Raw genomic sequence first — 17,036 nt, 5'->3', positions numbered from 1 at the left:
ATACAGTACACACACATGAATATGACACTCCTTGAAGGGGTCACTTGATTGGTAAATTGCTGTAGTTGTTTTGTGAACTGATTTATTGTCTGTAATCAGGTTGCTATTAGCTAGTTGTTGTTTTTTAAGCGGCCTGATGGGGATGTGGAACTTGGCAGACAGAGGAGAGGAGCTTTACGGTCATCACCATAGAGGAATGCCTCACTTTTTAACAGGATACCTCTTCACGATAACCACCCCCGAGGGATACATCCACTCTCCAGGCCTGCCAGATACTGGCTCTCTGACAATCAGTTTGGTGGTTACACGTGTTTATTACTGTGTGATCTCGTTCAGGGGTACACACACTCCTCTATAAAAGACAACGTTATGACTGCTATCTTCAGGGGTCTAGGGAAAGTGTTCTGAAGCTGTGTGTGTGCCATTAAGGCTTTCCATTTCCCTGTGCTCTGTATTCCACATGTTAACACATGCCGTTTACACACGCCCACCCACGCAGGTGCAGGTTACTGTTTGAGAGAGGAGCAAGTGTTTGAGTTTGAGGAGATCAAAGATAGAGGGGGGGGGGGTGTTGCAGTGCTTGGTAGGAGAGACAGGGGGAGAGAGAGTGAGAGAGAGACAAAGGGAGAGGTTGAGAGAGAGATGGAGAGAGAGAGCAAGGGAGAGAAGGAGAGCAGGCAGACAGTCATTGTAATTCAGTGGACGCAAGTAAAGAATGCCCAATCTGGACCTAAGAGGACTGGAGGATTATGCAAGCGTTGGTGTGCATGTGTTGGTGAGTGTGTATGTCTCTCGGTCTCATGTGTTGGTGAGTGTGTATGTCTCTCGGTCTCATGTGTTGGTGAGTGTGTATGTCTCTCGGTCTCATGTGTTGGTGAGTGTGTATGTCTCTCGGTCTCGTGTGTTGGTGAGTGTGCATGTCTCTCGGTCTCATGTGTTGGTGAGTGTGTATGTCTCTCGGTCTCATGTGTTGGTGAGTGTGTATGTCTCTCGGTCTCATGTGTTGGTGAGTGTGTATGTCTCTCGGTCTCATGTGTTGGTGAGTGTGTATGTCTCTCGGTCTCATGTGTTGGTGAGTGTGTATGTCTCTCGGTCTCATGTGTTGGTGAGTGTGTATGTCTCTCGGTCTCGTGTGTTGGTGAGTGTGTATGTCTCTCGGTCTCATGTGTTGGTGAGTGTGTATGTCTCTCGGTCTCATGTGTTGGTGAGTGTGCATGTCTCTCGGTCTCATGTGTTGGTGAGTGTGTATGTCTCTCGGTCTCATGTGTTGGTGAGTGTGCATGTCTCTCGGTCTCATGTGTTGGTGAGTGTGCATGTCTCTCGGTCTCATGTGTTGGTGAGTGTGCATGTCTCTCGGTCTCATGTGTTGGTGAGTGTGCATGTCTCTCGGTCTCATGTGTTGGTGAGTGTGCATGTCTCTCGGTGTGTGTAAGGGAGTATTAAAGGAAAGTTAATGGACCAAGTAAAAGCCCACTTACGCAATCGATGGCATCAAATGAACTTTTAATCCTGCCAATTCAGAGTCATGGAGTTAACAATGACCCCGCCCACTGCTAGCCCAACAGACCCACACACTCAGGCCAAACAACACTTATATCTCCATTTAAGACAATACAGAGCCAAGTCAGTCGCACAGATAAAGACAGTGCTCAGGGACAACACAAGAAACACATTTATTTTCCAAGCTTATTAATGTGTTTCTTCCGCAGCAGTGATGGTAAAACAGTAATGTTGTGTTTCACTTCTGATATGTGCATTGATTTAGAGTGAGTCAATGTGTTGTTCCATGGGCCATATAGATTGCTATAAGGTCATATCAAAATCCTATGAGTGAGAAGCCAAAAATACATGACAAATGTTCTCACCTGAAAGAAGACCGACATCACTGCAATGATCCTCTTCTGACGTATTGCAGCACTGAGGCTGTCAAAGTCATCCGAGTTATACATGTAGATCTGCATCTATTCAGGAGAACGAGAGAAAGACAGGGAGAGAGAATGAGAGAAAGACGGAGAGAGAACGAGAGAAAGACAGGGAGAGAGAACGAGAGAAAGACAGGGAGAGAGAACGAGAGAAAGACAGGGAGAGAGAACGAGAGAAAGACAGGGAGAGAGAACGAGAGAAAGACAGGGAGAGAGCATGAGAGGAAGACAGGGAGAGAGAACGAGAGAAAGACAGGGAGAGAGAACGAGAGAAAGACGGAGAGAGAATGAGAGGAAGACAGGGAGAGAGAATTAAAGAGTTAGGGATCCATCTGTAAAACTTCCACTTCTCTCAAGGAATAGCTTGGATCTCCAAATTGTGTCCTTAATGGCTATGTCAGCAGAGCCACAGAACATATAAATGGGAGTGTGTTCTGCTCTCTGACTCCTCTCTCATCTGTGGGGTTTCTCTGAATCCTTGAATAATACACAGCCCTGCACTGGTTGAGGGTTACTTCATACGTTGGACTGATGTGTGGTGAGCTTTTAGCGGCCAAATCGGCAGCAGAAGAAGCATCACCCAAGTGGGTGCTACACATCGATGGTGGAGGAGTCGTCCAGTAGTTACGAGAGAGCTGAGGAATGACGAGAACAATGTCTTGTCTGAGAACAACTCCAGGGAGCTAACTCCATCACCACCATCATTACCAACACTGTCCCTACCATCCAACTCAGCTGCCATCCAAGCCGGCTGCCAGCAGAATACCGGTAGATGACTTCCCCAAATGCAGGCACCCTCTGAAGCTAGAGACTTGATGCTTGTTTGTTTTACATTTCAATCAATGTTCTATTATTTTTTTGTTTACTTGTATGTGCTGTGTACTGCAGTTCAGCTTTTAGCTGCCAAGTACGACCTACATGTACAAATGAAATAAACTACTAGCACTACAAAATAATATGTAATTAGGTCAAAGGTAATACATTGGTTATAGATCAATTACAGCTTATTTATTCCCATAGAGCTGCATAAAGACACCCTGGACCGTACATGGACCTTCCAGGGCTGAGCAGTGTCAATATGGGCTGTAAGTCATCCACTCTGCTCTCAGACACAGACACACTGATCCAGACAGATAGAGGCCTAGAACTGTAGCTTAGTTAGCCTGCTGTTAACATAATCTGTATAAATAGCCCACTCAAGACTGGAAGGATGTACAGATAGCTTGTTAGATCCCCCCTTTCTATCTCTCTCTCTTTCATAAACACACATACACATATAGCACAACCAACATGGTCCTCTCCATCAGGCCGGTTGTCATGGTGATATGCAGCAGGCAAAGCTCACTCACACATGCACACACGTACGTGTAAAGGACGTCACACCGCTTGCTTAGCAAGGACCACTTCCTCCGGATGCGGCACATACCTGTCTCAAACCCGGGATCTACCGATTGCGCCAAAGGTAGCTAATGAGGCGGCGCAAACATGGACATTTATGACTGAGGAGTACATTTTGCATCCATGTGTTACACACGGACACACACACACACACACACACACACACACACACACACACACACACACACACACACACACACACACACACACACACACACACACACACACACACACACACACACACACACACACACAGACACACACACACACACACATCCGGTGGGTGGGATTAAGGATGTAGCGTGTGTCCTACTCAGAGATCGGGGTCTTTAATCAGGGAAGAGAGAGCCTTCAGCATTTCCAAATATGTTAAGGGAAGAAGCAGCTTCCTCAAACACGATACACAACCACACAGCTACTTCATCATCACCAGAATCTGTGTGTGTGTGTATTTCAGATGGGATCATCTCTCTCTAATATGATAGAGAACCACAGCGACACACACTCCATCATCATCAACTGTGCGTCAAATAATCAGTATCATCACTAAATCAAGTGCGGGTTGTGGGACGTGTGTGAAGTGAGGTCCTTCACTGTAGGATTACAGGGTTTATGTGTGTACATTTCAGCCTGGCAAGAATTCAATATATTTCCTCCTTATTGTTTAAGATGACAAGTTGAATGCAATGCCTCAATGTAGCAAGACACACACACCTGCACACACACGCACGCATGCACACACACACACACACACACACACACACACACACACACACACACACACACACACACACACACACACACACACACACACACACACACACACACACACACACACACACACACACACACACACACACACACACACACACACACACACACACACACACACACACAAGTCAGGCCCCTCTCTCATTCCCTACGGTCTATCGTGTGAAGGTGAAGCTCCCTTCTTCTGGAGTGTGTGTGTTTACATGAAAGCTGTGGAGATAAATGCTGTAGGGGAACACATTCTGCGCCTGCCAAAATCCATTTTCTCACAATATCAACATCGTCAATATTATTCCAGTTGCATTTTCCACGCTTCTGTAATCCTGACATAAAGCAGGGTGCATAGCCTCCTTTGATCTATTTGAGGCGTAAACAGTTCTGTGGCCTCCTAATATACTATGGAGTCCAAAATGATTGGATGGCTTGATGAAGATGAGCAAATAAGTATCAAATAAATAATTGCAATTTTTTTGGGGGGAAAGATTATATTATTTTAAACTAATATAATTGCTCAGAGAAAGAGATTTTAATTAACCAGTTGAATATAGGGGGCGCTAGTTTAATTTTTAAAAACGTTCCCGTTTTAAACAAAATATGTTTGTCACGAGAAGATGCTCGACTATGCATATAATTGACAGCTTTGGATAGAAAACACTCTGAAGTTTCCAAAACTGCAAAGATATTGTCTGTGAGTGCCACAGAACTGATGTTACAGAAAAAACCCAGATAAAAATCCAATCAGGAAGTGCCACATTTTTTGAAACCGCCTCATGGCAATGACTCCTTATATGGCTGTGGAGGAGCTAGTAGTCAGCTTACGTTTTCCACGTTTTCCCCAAGGTGTCTGCAGCATTGTGACGTATTTGTAGGCATATCATTGGAAAGTTGACCATAAGAAACTACATTTACCAGGTGGTCGCTTGGTGTCCTCCGTTGCAATTATTGCGTAATCTCCAGCTGTAGTACTTTTCCGTTTGCTGCGGAGGAGAAACCCAACTGCCACGAATGATTTATCATCGAATAGATATGTGAAAAACACCTTGAGGATGATTCTAAACAACGTTTGCCATGTTTCTGTCGATATTATGGAGTTAATTTGGAAAAAAGTTTGCCGTTGTCGTGAATGAATTCTTTTTTTTTCTTAGCCAAAAGTGATGAACAAAACGGAGCGATTTCTCCTACACAAATTATATTTTTGGAAAAAATGAACATTTGCTATCTAACTGAGAGTCTCCTCATTGAAAACATCCGAAGTTCTTCAAAGGTAAATTATTTTATTTGAATGCTTTTCTTGTTTTTGTGAAAATGTTGCCTGCTGAATGCTAGGCTTAATGCTATGCTAGGCTATCAATACTCTTACACAAATGCTTGTGTAGCTTTGGTTGAAAAGCATATTTTGAAAATCTGAGATGACAGTGTTGTTAACTTCTTGCGTCGAGCCATGCCGGATCCGGTAGCGTAATCATAGCCTCAAGCTCAATACCATAACGCAAAGTTAACTATTCATGAAAATCGCAAATGAAATGAAATTAATATACTAGCTCTCATGCTTAGCCTTTTGTTAACAACACTGTCATCTCAGATTTTCAAAAATATGCTTCTCTACCATAGCAAACTAGCATTTAGCATTTAGCGTTAGCATTTAGCATTAGCATTTAGCTTTAGCTGGCAACATTTTCACAAAAACCAGCAAAAACATTCAATAAATCATTTACCTTTGAAGAACTTCAGATGTTTTCAATGAGGAGACTCTCAGTTAGATAGCAAATGTTCAGTTCTTCCTGAAAGATTTTTTGTGCAGGAGAAATCGGTCCGCTTGGTGCGTCACGTTTGGCTACCAAAAAACCCCGAAAATTCAGTTATCCAAACGCCAAACTTTTTTCCAAATTAACTCCATAATATCGACTGAAACATGGCAAACGTTGTTTAGAACCAATCCTCAAGGTGTTTTCACATATCTCTTCAATGATGTATCGTTCCTGGAAGTATGAGTCTCCTTCTGTATCGCATGGTACAAGGATTGCCACTGGGAATTACGCACCGACTTAGACAAAGGACACCGGACAGCCCCCTGGCAAATGTAGTCTCTTATGGCCAATCTTCCAATGATATGCCTACAAATACGTCACAATGCTGCAGACATCTTGGATGAACGGCAGAGCGCATAAGTTAGTAGAACAGAGCGTCAAAAATCCTGATAATTTCCTGTTTGAAGTTTCATCTTGGTTTTGTCACGAATATTACCGAAGGTGACTCCCCTTCTTGATCGGGTGGCGCTCGGCGGTCGTCGTCGCCGGTCTATTAGCTATCGCCGATCCGTTGTTCTGTGTTCCTTTAGTTCTGTCTAATTGGTAGCACCTGTTTCTTGTTTGGTTGTTAGGGTAGGGTTATATATAGTCTGTTCAGCCCGCTTCTGTTTCGTGCGGGCTTGTTCGTCTGTTTTGTTGTTTGAGTGTATTTTTGTTTGCATTTGGGTTTCACGCTGTCCGTTTATTTTTCTGTTCATTTGTGTTTCCACTTTTGTTCATGTTATGTTTCCGGGACATTAAAGCGTGTTTTTTTTCCCACATCTTTTGCTCTCTGCGCCTGACTCCACATCTCTTCACTCATTTACCGTAACAGAAGCCCGCACAATATGGAGTCAGCAGGAGCAGCGACCACTCCTCTTCCCACTATGGAGGAGAGAGTCCATCATCACACGTCCATCCTCCATCGCCTAGGATCAGCGATGGATCAGATGATGGAGAGGATGGATCGTTGGGAGAGGAATGGTCTCCCTACTACCCCACCGACCCTCCCACCAGCAACTCTACCATCTCCCCCATCTGGATCCGGTTCCAGCGCTCTGCTCATGACACCTCCGAGGAAGTACGATGGAGCAGCGACGGGGTGCCAGGGATTCCTGCTTCAATTAGACCTCTACCTGGCCACCGTTCGGCCGTCTCCCTCAGAAGAGGAGAGAGTAAGGGTCCTCATCACAACTCCCTGGAGTGGGCTAATGCGGTCTGGAACGGGCCCGACTCAGCGAGGGACAACTACCCGGATTTCACCCGCCGTTTCAGGGCTGTGTTCGATCACCCTCCAGAAGGTCGAGCGGCGGGTGAGAGATTGTTCCATCTTAGACAGGGGACGAGGAGCGTGCAGGACTTCGCGCTGGAGTTCCGGACCTTGGCCGCGGGAGCAGGGTGGAACGACAGGGCCTTGATAGACCATTACAGGTGTAGCCTGAGAGAGGACGTCCGTAGGGAGCTGGCCTGTCGGGATACTACACTTAGCCTGGATGGACTGATAGACCTGTCGATCCGGTTGGACCATCTGCTAGCTGCTCGTGGACGTTCTGAAAGGGTCCTGTCATTTCTACCTCCTGACCCTCCAGCTCCTATCCCGTTGGAGCTAGGAGGGACCGCGTCAAGGGAGATCGGAGGAGGAAGCTCCTCCTGTACCAGTTGTGGCCGGAGAGGGCACACGTCTGGTCGGTGCTGGAGGAATTCATCTGGGAATCGAGAGGGCAGGCAGAACACTCATCGGTCACCCCAGGTGAGTAAGCACCACACTCTCCCAGAGTTTGCTGTTGGTCACATGTTCCTATTAATTTGTTTCCTTAATTATTATCCTTCTCTCCAGCATAAGGCACTGGTAGATTCAGGCGCAGCTGGAAACTTTATAGATCGCGGACTTGCTCAGAGGTTGAGGATTCCGTTAGTAAAAGTAGACCCCCCTTTTACCGTGCACTCTTTAGATAGTCGACTATTAGGGTCAGGGCTGGTGAAGAAAGCCACAATTTCGTTGGAGATGATTACGCAGGGGAATCACAAGGAGCGAATTAGTTTGTTCCTTATCGATTCACCTTCGTTTCCAGTTGTACTGGGGATTCCCTGGCTAGCTATTCATAATCCTACGATTTCGTGGAAACAGGGAACTCTACAGGGGTGGTCTGATGAGTGTTCAGGCAGGTGTGTAGGGGTTTCCATCGGCCCTTGACCCGAAACCTGCCCCTCCGCTTGCGCTGCCGGAAGCTGGGTCCGCAGTGTAAAGGGCCATTTAAAGTCCTGAGGAGAATGAACGAGGTTTGTTATCGATTATTACTTCCTTCGTATTATCGTATTAACCCCTCGTTTCATGTGTCTCTTCTCAGGCCGGTGGTAGCTGGTCCCATGCAGGAAGATGAGGTTCCGGAGGTTCCTCCGCCCCCTCTGGACATCGAGGGGTCCCCGGCGTACAAGATACGAGCTATTCTGGACTCGAGACGCCGGGTGAGGGGCTTGCAGTACCTCGTTGACTGGGAGGGGTACGGTCCGGAGGAGAGGTGCTGGGTTCCGGTGAGGGATATTCTAGACCCATCTATGTTGAGTGAATTCCATCACATCCGTCCGGATCGCCCAGCGCCTCGGCCCCCGGGTCGTCCCCGAGGCCAGCATCGGCGCGCTGCGGGAGCTGCGCGTCAGGGGGGGAGGTACTGTCACGAAAATTACCGAAGGTGACTCCCCTTCTTGTTCGGGTGGCGCTCGGCGGTCGTCGTCGCCGGTCTACTAGCTATCGCCGATCCGTTGTCCTGTGTTCCTTTAGTTCTGTCTAATTGGTAGCACCTGTTTTTTTGTTTGGTTGTTAGGGTAGGGTTATATATAGTCTGTTCAGCCTGCTTCTGTTTCGTGCGGGCTTGTTCGTCTGTTTTGTTGTTTGAGTGTATTTTTGTTTGCATTTGGGTTTCACGCTGTCCGTTTATATTTCTGTTCATTTGTGTTTCCACTTTTGTTCATGTTATGTTTCCGGGACATTAAAAGCATGTTTTTTTCCCCACATCTTTTGCTCTCTGCGCCTGACTCCACACCTCTTCACTCATTCACCGTAACAGGTTTCGCCTGTAAGATCAGTTCTGGGGCACTCACAGATAATATCTTAGCAGTTTTGAAAACGTCAGAGTGTTTTCTTTCCAACGCTGGCCATTATATGCATAGTCGAGCATCTTTTCGTGACAAAATATTACGCTTAAAACGGGCACGTTTTTTTATCCAATAATGGAATAGCTTCAAGAGGATAACAAAAGGCTAAGCTTGTGTTTCAATATATTTATTTCATTTGCGATTTTCATGAATAGAAAAAGTTGCGTTATGCTAATGCATTATAGTTTAAGTATTTTTCTGTCGATTTCTCAGCCAAGCAGGATGAACAAACGTGACGTTTTTCGCCTACAAAAATATTATTTTTGGAAAAAAGGAACATTTTCTATCTAACTGGGCGTCTCCTTAGTGAATGCATCTGAAGATCTTCAAAGGTAAATTATTAAATTTGGTTGCTTTTTTATTTTTGTGAAAATGTTGCCCGCACAGCCTAGCATAGCATTATGCCATGCTAAACTTACACAAATGCTTGTCTAGCATTGGCTGTAACGCATATTTTGAAAATCTGAGATGACAGTGTTGTTAACAAAAGGCTAAGCTTGTGTTTGAATATATTTATTTCATTTCATTTGCGATTTTCATGAATAGGAAACGTTGCGTTATGGTAATGCACTTGAGGCTATGATTACGCTCCCGGATACGGGATTGGGTGTCGCTAGAGGTTAAGAAGTAATAATAAAATCACTAAAAGATAGGGGTCAAAATGATTGGATCCCCTGTTTTCAATACCCCAGTGCATACGTAGAATAACTCATCCCTACTGTAAAATATGGTGGTGGATCTTTGACGTGATGGGGGCTATTTTCCTTCCACTGGTCCTGGGGCCCTTGTTATTAAGGTCAATGGCATCATGAACGTTACCAAGTATCAGGATATTTTAGCCAAAAACCTGCTCATCTTTATCAAGGGATCCAATAATTCTGGACCCCACTGTAGAGCCCATAGTACAATATGTGTTTTTGAATTTAGAACGGAGCAAACTGGACCCTAATACCATCAGCTTCTTCTGTCAGTTAATTGATGGCAATAATAGCAGCATTGCAGCTCTACAGTACTTGTGTACACACATGCACGCATGCACACACACACACACACACACACACACACACACACACACACACACACACACACACACACACACACACACACACACACACACACACACACACACACACACACACACACACACACACACACACACACACACACACACACACACACACACACACACACACACACACACACACACACACACACACACACACACACACAGAGTGCTCGCTGAGTTAGCGGAGACATCAATTCCTAAATAAGGGAGAGCAGGTGGCATGGCAGGGTCTTACATATTTGAACTTCCGCATATTGAGGGCTGTGGATCACTGGTCACTTTGCATTCAGCCCAGAAGAGAAGTGGCGGGTGGCGACACATTCTCCATACTCATCTTAGACAAGAAGACACAACCTTCACGCACTGCACACAGAATACTAGAGCACCTCAGCAACCAGGATGGACATTAGACAAAGACTCAATGGAAGACACAGAGGGCAATTGAAACCCTGAATGATCCTATTTCATTAGTGTGTGGTCTCAGTTTACTGTGCTGCATGTTTGACTGGAGCACTACGTGCTGTGAGTCATAGTGTGATTGACATGGCTATGAGAGATCCTGGAGAGTTGCAAGAGCTTGTTAAACTGAATCTCCTGTTCTTAGTGCTGGGCTAGAATAAAAGCCTGCACACCCTATTATACACCATGACTAGGGCTGGTGACCATTGGTTTAGCAGCAGTATAGAGAGGGGTGAGAGGGAGAAGTCCTGGACACAGAGTACACCGAGTGTGATCCAGGACAGTGTGTCACCAGTATATCATGCCACTGAAGGACAGACCTCACACCCTATGGTCCCGGCCATGCCATCCTCTTTTCCCTTTAATGACTGATGTCACCCCTGTGTCATCATTATTCAATACCAGGCTGCAATTAAGTCTAGAAATATGGAACATATACACACACACAGACATACAGACATGCACACAGACACACTCTCTCTCTCGATTTCGTGGATCGCTTACACACACATAATCAAACACAAAGAAAGGAACCAGGGGACTGGTTGTTGACATTCCTGAGTGAATGCAAACGTGTTTAAATGAAAGGTATTTTCCTCTCCTAGTTCACAGAAAAGCCTGGACAAATATGCACAGGCTTACAGAGAGCAAGCAGGTTTGTGTCAGGCCTGTCTCCTGCTCTCCTGTGTGTGTGTGTGTGTGTGTGTGTGTGTGTGTGTGTGTGTGTGTGTGTGTGTGTGTGTGTGTGTGTGTGTGTGTGTGTGTGTGTGTGTGTGTGTGTGTGTGTGCGTGTGCGTGTGCGTGTGCGTGTGCGTGTGTGTGTGTGTGTGTGTGTGTGTGTGTGTGTGTGTGTGTGTGTGTGTGTGTGTGTGTGAGAGAGAGAGAGAGAGCTGTGATCCCAGGCTCCATTAACACAAAGGTCACGGTGAGCTATTACAGAGGTCTGCTCACACATCCCACTGGGCACAGATGTCAATTTAACGTCAACTTCACGTGACGTTTGAATGACGTGAAAACAACATTGATTCAACTAGTGTGTGCCCAGTGGGATATCAACACACAAGGAACGGCATAGCAGTTGATGGGGAGAAAAGGCAGTCATAGAGCATGACGATGCAGAAGGAAATACAATGATAAACAAATATATATTCTCTAAATCTTCATTCCTGCCCTGCAGAACTTTTGTAACTGGTAGAAAAGGGGAAACCATGACAGAATATAATCTGCACCCAGATAGAAAGCAAAGAAGGGTCTTGATATATTCAGACCTCACTGTGCTGTATCTCTTCTCTCTCTCTTTCTCACTCTCTCAATGTTTTTCTATCTCCCCCTATCTTTCCCATGGTCAGCAGAAAAGCACCCACTACACAGAGATCATTCCAATAACAAAATGCCTGAGAGAGAAAGCGAGAGAGAGAGAGAAATGTCTTGACTGGGACACAATGACACACACACCGCACACAGTGCAGGGAACACTCTGGGAGCACCGACCTACACACCAAAATCAGCAGCAAGGAAAAACCACCTGGGTAGAAGAGAAGTATAATTCTAGAGAAAAAGAACAGGGGAGGAAATATGCCTTGTTTCATGGCCTTAGGGGGTCTGTAACACCATCTCTCCATTCATCTAGTTTAAAAACAGGGTAGTAGGTGCACAGCAAAGACTCCATGCTCCATCTCAACTCAAAACAACCATGCTTTTCCCCAGAATGCAGGAAGGGAGACCCCACTACTCCTCACAGGGGTCCATCATCACTAATCTCCCAAAGTTAGAGTAGCAGCCAGAACCCAGGAGATGGTCAGAGATGGTTTGAACATGCTAACCATTGGAGCAGGGTCACGGTCAAGGTCCCACTAAAAATGACCCCTCCTCCAACGCCAACGCCGTCTGTGACTGATAGAACAGGGGTGGTGGAGTTCCTCTGATGAGTTCCTCTCCCCTTACATCAAAGGCCAATGAGCTGACTTCCTGGGCTGTGGTGGCCTCGGGCAAGGGCTGGCCAATAATTTGAGCCTGTCTCTGTGCTCGGGGAGATACACATAATGACCAGTGTCTTAACAATGTTAGCCAATTCGTTGTTTTAATTTCCTCATTGTCCTGGCTTAGAGTGGATCCATAGCTCAGGACACCCTCTCACTGGTGACTCCCAGAGCAGAGCAGTAATTACTGAAGAGCCTCACTGAGATTATAACTAATAGCCACGTCAATTACAAAGGCCCTATCCAGGAACATTATGACATTGTTATGAGCACAAACAAAGCACAGCAAAAAATATCATTTGTATCACACAGAGTGACTGACATGTTTTGGTGTCAGTATATGTCGTGAGACAGTGATAGTGACTCTGAGGTTGACTTATTCAGGCGAGATATTCTAATAATTCAACTTCACTCCATCATGGGGCCAAATGATCAAGCATGCACGCACCCACATCTATTCTATACAGTATGTACATCACAAATAAGGGTTCACCAAGAAAAAAACAAATATTACTGTACTCTATATATGAAAAGAAAAACATCCCAAAATACTATTTTGAGGTATAAAAAAAGAAGAAGCATAGATTGATTTATTTTAGCTCACTACAATCCATTGTACAGGATGCTAACAGGTGACTGACGTCTCGACGTCAAGCTGACATCTTTGTCACACCCTGATCTGTTTCACCTGTCTTTGTGATTGTCTCCACCCCCCTCCAGGTGTCGCCCATCTTCCTCATTATCCCCTGTATATTTATACCTGTGTTCTCTGTTTGTCTGTTGCCAGTGAGTTTTGTTCGTAAATCCTACCAGCGTTTGTTTCCCTGCTCCTACCTGTTTTCCTGCTCCTGTTTTCTAGTCATACCCGGATTTGACTGTTCTACCTGCCCTGACCCTGAGACTACCTGTCGTTTTGTGCCTTACCCCAGCGTTCTGAATTATTGACCCCTGCCTGCCCTGACCCTGAGACTGCCTGCCGTTCTGGACCCATTACACACTTTCTGGATTACTGACCCCTGCCTGCCTTGACCTGTCATTAGGCCTGCCCCTGTGGTTGTAATAAACTCTTTACTTCTACACTGCATCTGGGTCTTACTTCAACATGATAGTCTTCCTCAGAGTGACGTGACCATTGCACTTAGCCTCGTGGCACAATGAGACACAACAATGTCAGAAAATAATAATATGCTGCAAGGTAAATGGCAAATTATTGCACAAAATAATAGTAATAATAAGAGAAATAGTGTGTCTCATTAATCAATAGGCCATTTCAAAACATGCATAGATGATATTTGGGTGTCTGTGAATCCGGAGACACAGAGACCCCCAAAATCAAGGCAACAACATTATAGAAACGAGGACAGTGAAAAATCATTGTTTATCCCCTTAGGATCCACAGTGTCTAAGGACATACTGAAATATTATCATTATTATCTTCTTACATTGTTGTGTCTCAAAAAGGAGCTAAGTGCAATGGTCAGATCACTCTGAGGAAGACGTCAGCTTAACGTCGAAACGTCAGTCACCTGTTCGCATCCTGTACAATGGATTGAAGTGAGCTAAAATAAATACATTTGTGCTTTTTTTTGTTGAGTGCTCCAACTCCTTTCTTCATTTGGGAAGTTTTTCTTGGTAAGCCCGTCTCATGATTTTGGTCATTCAGTGGAGGCTGGTGGGAGGAGCTAGAGGAGGACGGGCTCATTGTAATGGTTGGAATGGAACAGTATCAAACAGATCAAACATATGGAAACCACGTTTGACTCCATTCCATTGGTTCCATTCTAGCCATTACAATAAGCCTGTCCTTCTATAGCTCTTCCCGCCATCCTCCACTGTTGTCATGTTGTTGAGCACCCCTCTTTTCCGTTGTTTGCTGAAGTGAGAGGTCCAACTGGACTCTGTACTCTATATATACACAGTTGAAGTCGGAAGTTTACATACACCTTAGCCAAATACATTTAAACTCAGTTTTTCACAATTCCTGACATTTAATCCTAGTAAAAATTCCCGATCTTAGGTCAGTTAGGATCACCACTTTATTTTAAGAATGTGAAATGTCAGAATAATAGTAGAGAGAATTATTTATTTCAGCTTTTCTTTCTTTCATCACATTCCCAGTGGGTCAGAAGTTTACATCCACTCAATTAGTATTTGATAGCATTGCCTTTAAAAACGTTTCGGGTAGCCTTTCACAAGCTTCCCACAATAATTCCTCCTGACAGAGCTGACAATTCCTCCTGACAGAGCTGGTGTAACTGAGTCAGGTTTGTAGGCCTTCTTGCTCACACACACTTTTTCAGTTCTGCCAACAAATGTTGTATAGGATTCAGGTCAGGTCTTTCTGATGGCCACTCCAATACCTTGACTTTGTTGTTCTTAAGCCATTTTGCCACAACTTTAGAAGTATGCTTGGGGTCATTGTCCATTTGGAAGACCCATTTGCGACCAAGCTTTAACTTCCTGACTGATGTCTTGAGCTGTTGCTTCAATATATCCACATATTCCTGCCTCATGACGCCATCTATTTTGTGAAGTGCACCAGTCCCTCCTACAGCAAAGCACCCCCACAACATGATGCTGCCACCACTGTGCTTCACGGTTGGCATGGTGTTCTTCTGCTTGCAAGCCTCCCCCTTCCAAACATAACAATGGTCATTATGGCCAAACACTGCTATTAATGTTTCATCAGATCAGAGGACATTTCTCCACAAAGTACCATCTTTGTCCCCTGTGCATTTGCAAACCGTAGTCTGGCGTTTTCATGGCGGTTTTGGAGCAGTGGCTTTTTCCTTGCTGAGCGGCCTTTCAGGTTAGGTCGATATAGGACTGTTTCCTCCAGCATCTTCACAGGGTCCTTTGCTGTTGTTCTGCGATTGATTTGCACTTTTCACACCAAAGTACATTCATCTCTAGGAGACAGAACACGTCTCATTCCTGAGCAGTATGACAGCTGCATGGTCCCATGGTGTTTACACTTGTGTATTATTGTTTGTACAAATGAACGTGGTACCTTCAGGCGTTTGGAAAGGATGAACCAGACTTGTGGAGGTCTACATTTTTTTCTGAGGTCTTGGCTGATTTCTTTTGATTTTCCCATGATGTCAAGCAAAGAGACACTGAGTTTGAAGGTAGGCAATGAAATACTGTACATCCACAGGTACACCTACAATTGACTCAAAGGATGTCATGGCTTTAGAAGCTTCTGATAGGCTAATTGACATCATTTGAGTCAATTTTCAGGAATTGTCCAAGCTGTTTAAAGGTACAGTCAACTTAGTCTATGTAAACTTCTGACCCACTGGAATTGTGATACAGTGAATTATAAGTGAAATAATCTGTCTGTAAACAATTGTTGGAAAAATGACTTATGTCATGCACAAAGTAGATTTCCTAACTGACTTGCCAAAACTATAGTTTGTTAACAAAAAATTTGTGGAGTGGTTGAAAAACGAGTTTTAATGACTCCAACCTAAATGTATGTAAACTTCCGACTTCAACTGTATTAATATATTGCATGAGAGCGAGGAAAACATTACCCCAACATTAACGGGTCTATGTGATTAATCATGAGACCTATGCAGGTGGCATGTTAATGTATCATGATTATGGATCCTCTGTGTGGCCTCTCATGGAGGTAGAGAGTGCCATGGTTGGCCTGGCGCCTCCATCCCTCACTATGTTGGCTTTGACTGACAGGCTGCGTTTATCCACCTCCACACTTTATCTCTTTAGAACAACAGCCATCAACGTGAAGGAAGGAGGCAGATAAATGAGTGGCCAGAGCCCCGGGGAGCGCTTCCAAAAGATTTCCCATCCATTCAGCCAACACACTCACGCACGCACATGTTCTCCCTCCCCTCTTCTCCACCCTCAATCTCTACAACCTTTTCTCCCTCTGCTTGTGTCAGACAGCACAGACAGCACAATTTTCCAATTTCTCCTGCACAAATGAGCCAATTCAAGTCTTTGCTCCTGACAGAGGGGATAGCACCTCATGTGAATCCTACAGACACATCTAAAAATGTTTTAGACTTTACGGACCACCAGGAGAGAGAAAAAAATATGTTAGAGCAGTTAAGGGCACGTTCCAAGCATATAGCGCTTGACAGCCTTAATATAACTGGTATTATAAACTGAGTGATTCAAGCTCTGAATGCTGATTGGCTGACAGCCATCGTATATTATACCATATACCACAGGTATGACAAAACATTTTGTTTTACTGCTCTAATTATTAGTTTATAATAGCAAAAAGGCCACTAGGGCTTTGTGATATATGACCAATATACTACGGCTAAGAACTGTGTCCAGGCACTCCATGCTGTATCGGAGTAAAGAACAGCCCTTAGCCGGGGTATAACCGTGGTATACCACACCCTCTTGGGCCTTATTGCTTAAATAACACCACACAGGTTCAGAATCCCAACGAGAGAGGGGCTATGGTGCTTATAAAGCAGTGGTATTCAAAGTCGGGGTCGCGACCCCACTGGGGGAGGTGCAG

At 44.9% G+C, this 17,036-nt stretch overlaps 1 protein-coding gene across 2 annotated transcripts in view; it reads right to left on the bottom strand.

Annotated features, from left to right (window-relative positions):
• The window catches only part of LOC124002645 (receptor-type tyrosine-protein phosphatase gamma-like), a 341,627-nt gene that overhangs the window by 90,271 nt on the left and 234,320 nt on the right, over positions 1–17,036 (bottom strand). For both annotated transcript variants that reach the window (XM_046310229.1, XM_046310230.1), the window contains exon 5: positions 1,866–1,961. In XM_046310229.1, coding sequence (XP_046166185.1) covers positions 1,866–1,961 — 96 coding nt within the window. The remainder of the gene's footprint in view (positions 1–1,865; positions 1,962–17,036) is intronic.

Source organism: Oncorhynchus gorbuscha, linkage group LG18 (assembly GCF_021184085.1).
Source record: "Oncorhynchus gorbuscha isolate QuinsamMale2020 ecotype Even-year linkage group LG18, OgorEven_v1.0, whole genome shotgun sequence".
Classification (NCBI taxonomy): Eukaryota; Metazoa; Chordata; class Actinopteri; order Salmoniformes; family Salmonidae; genus Oncorhynchus; species Oncorhynchus gorbuscha.
Note: the sequence above shows the minus strand (reverse complement) of the source record. Positions and strands in the feature narration are given on the sequence as shown.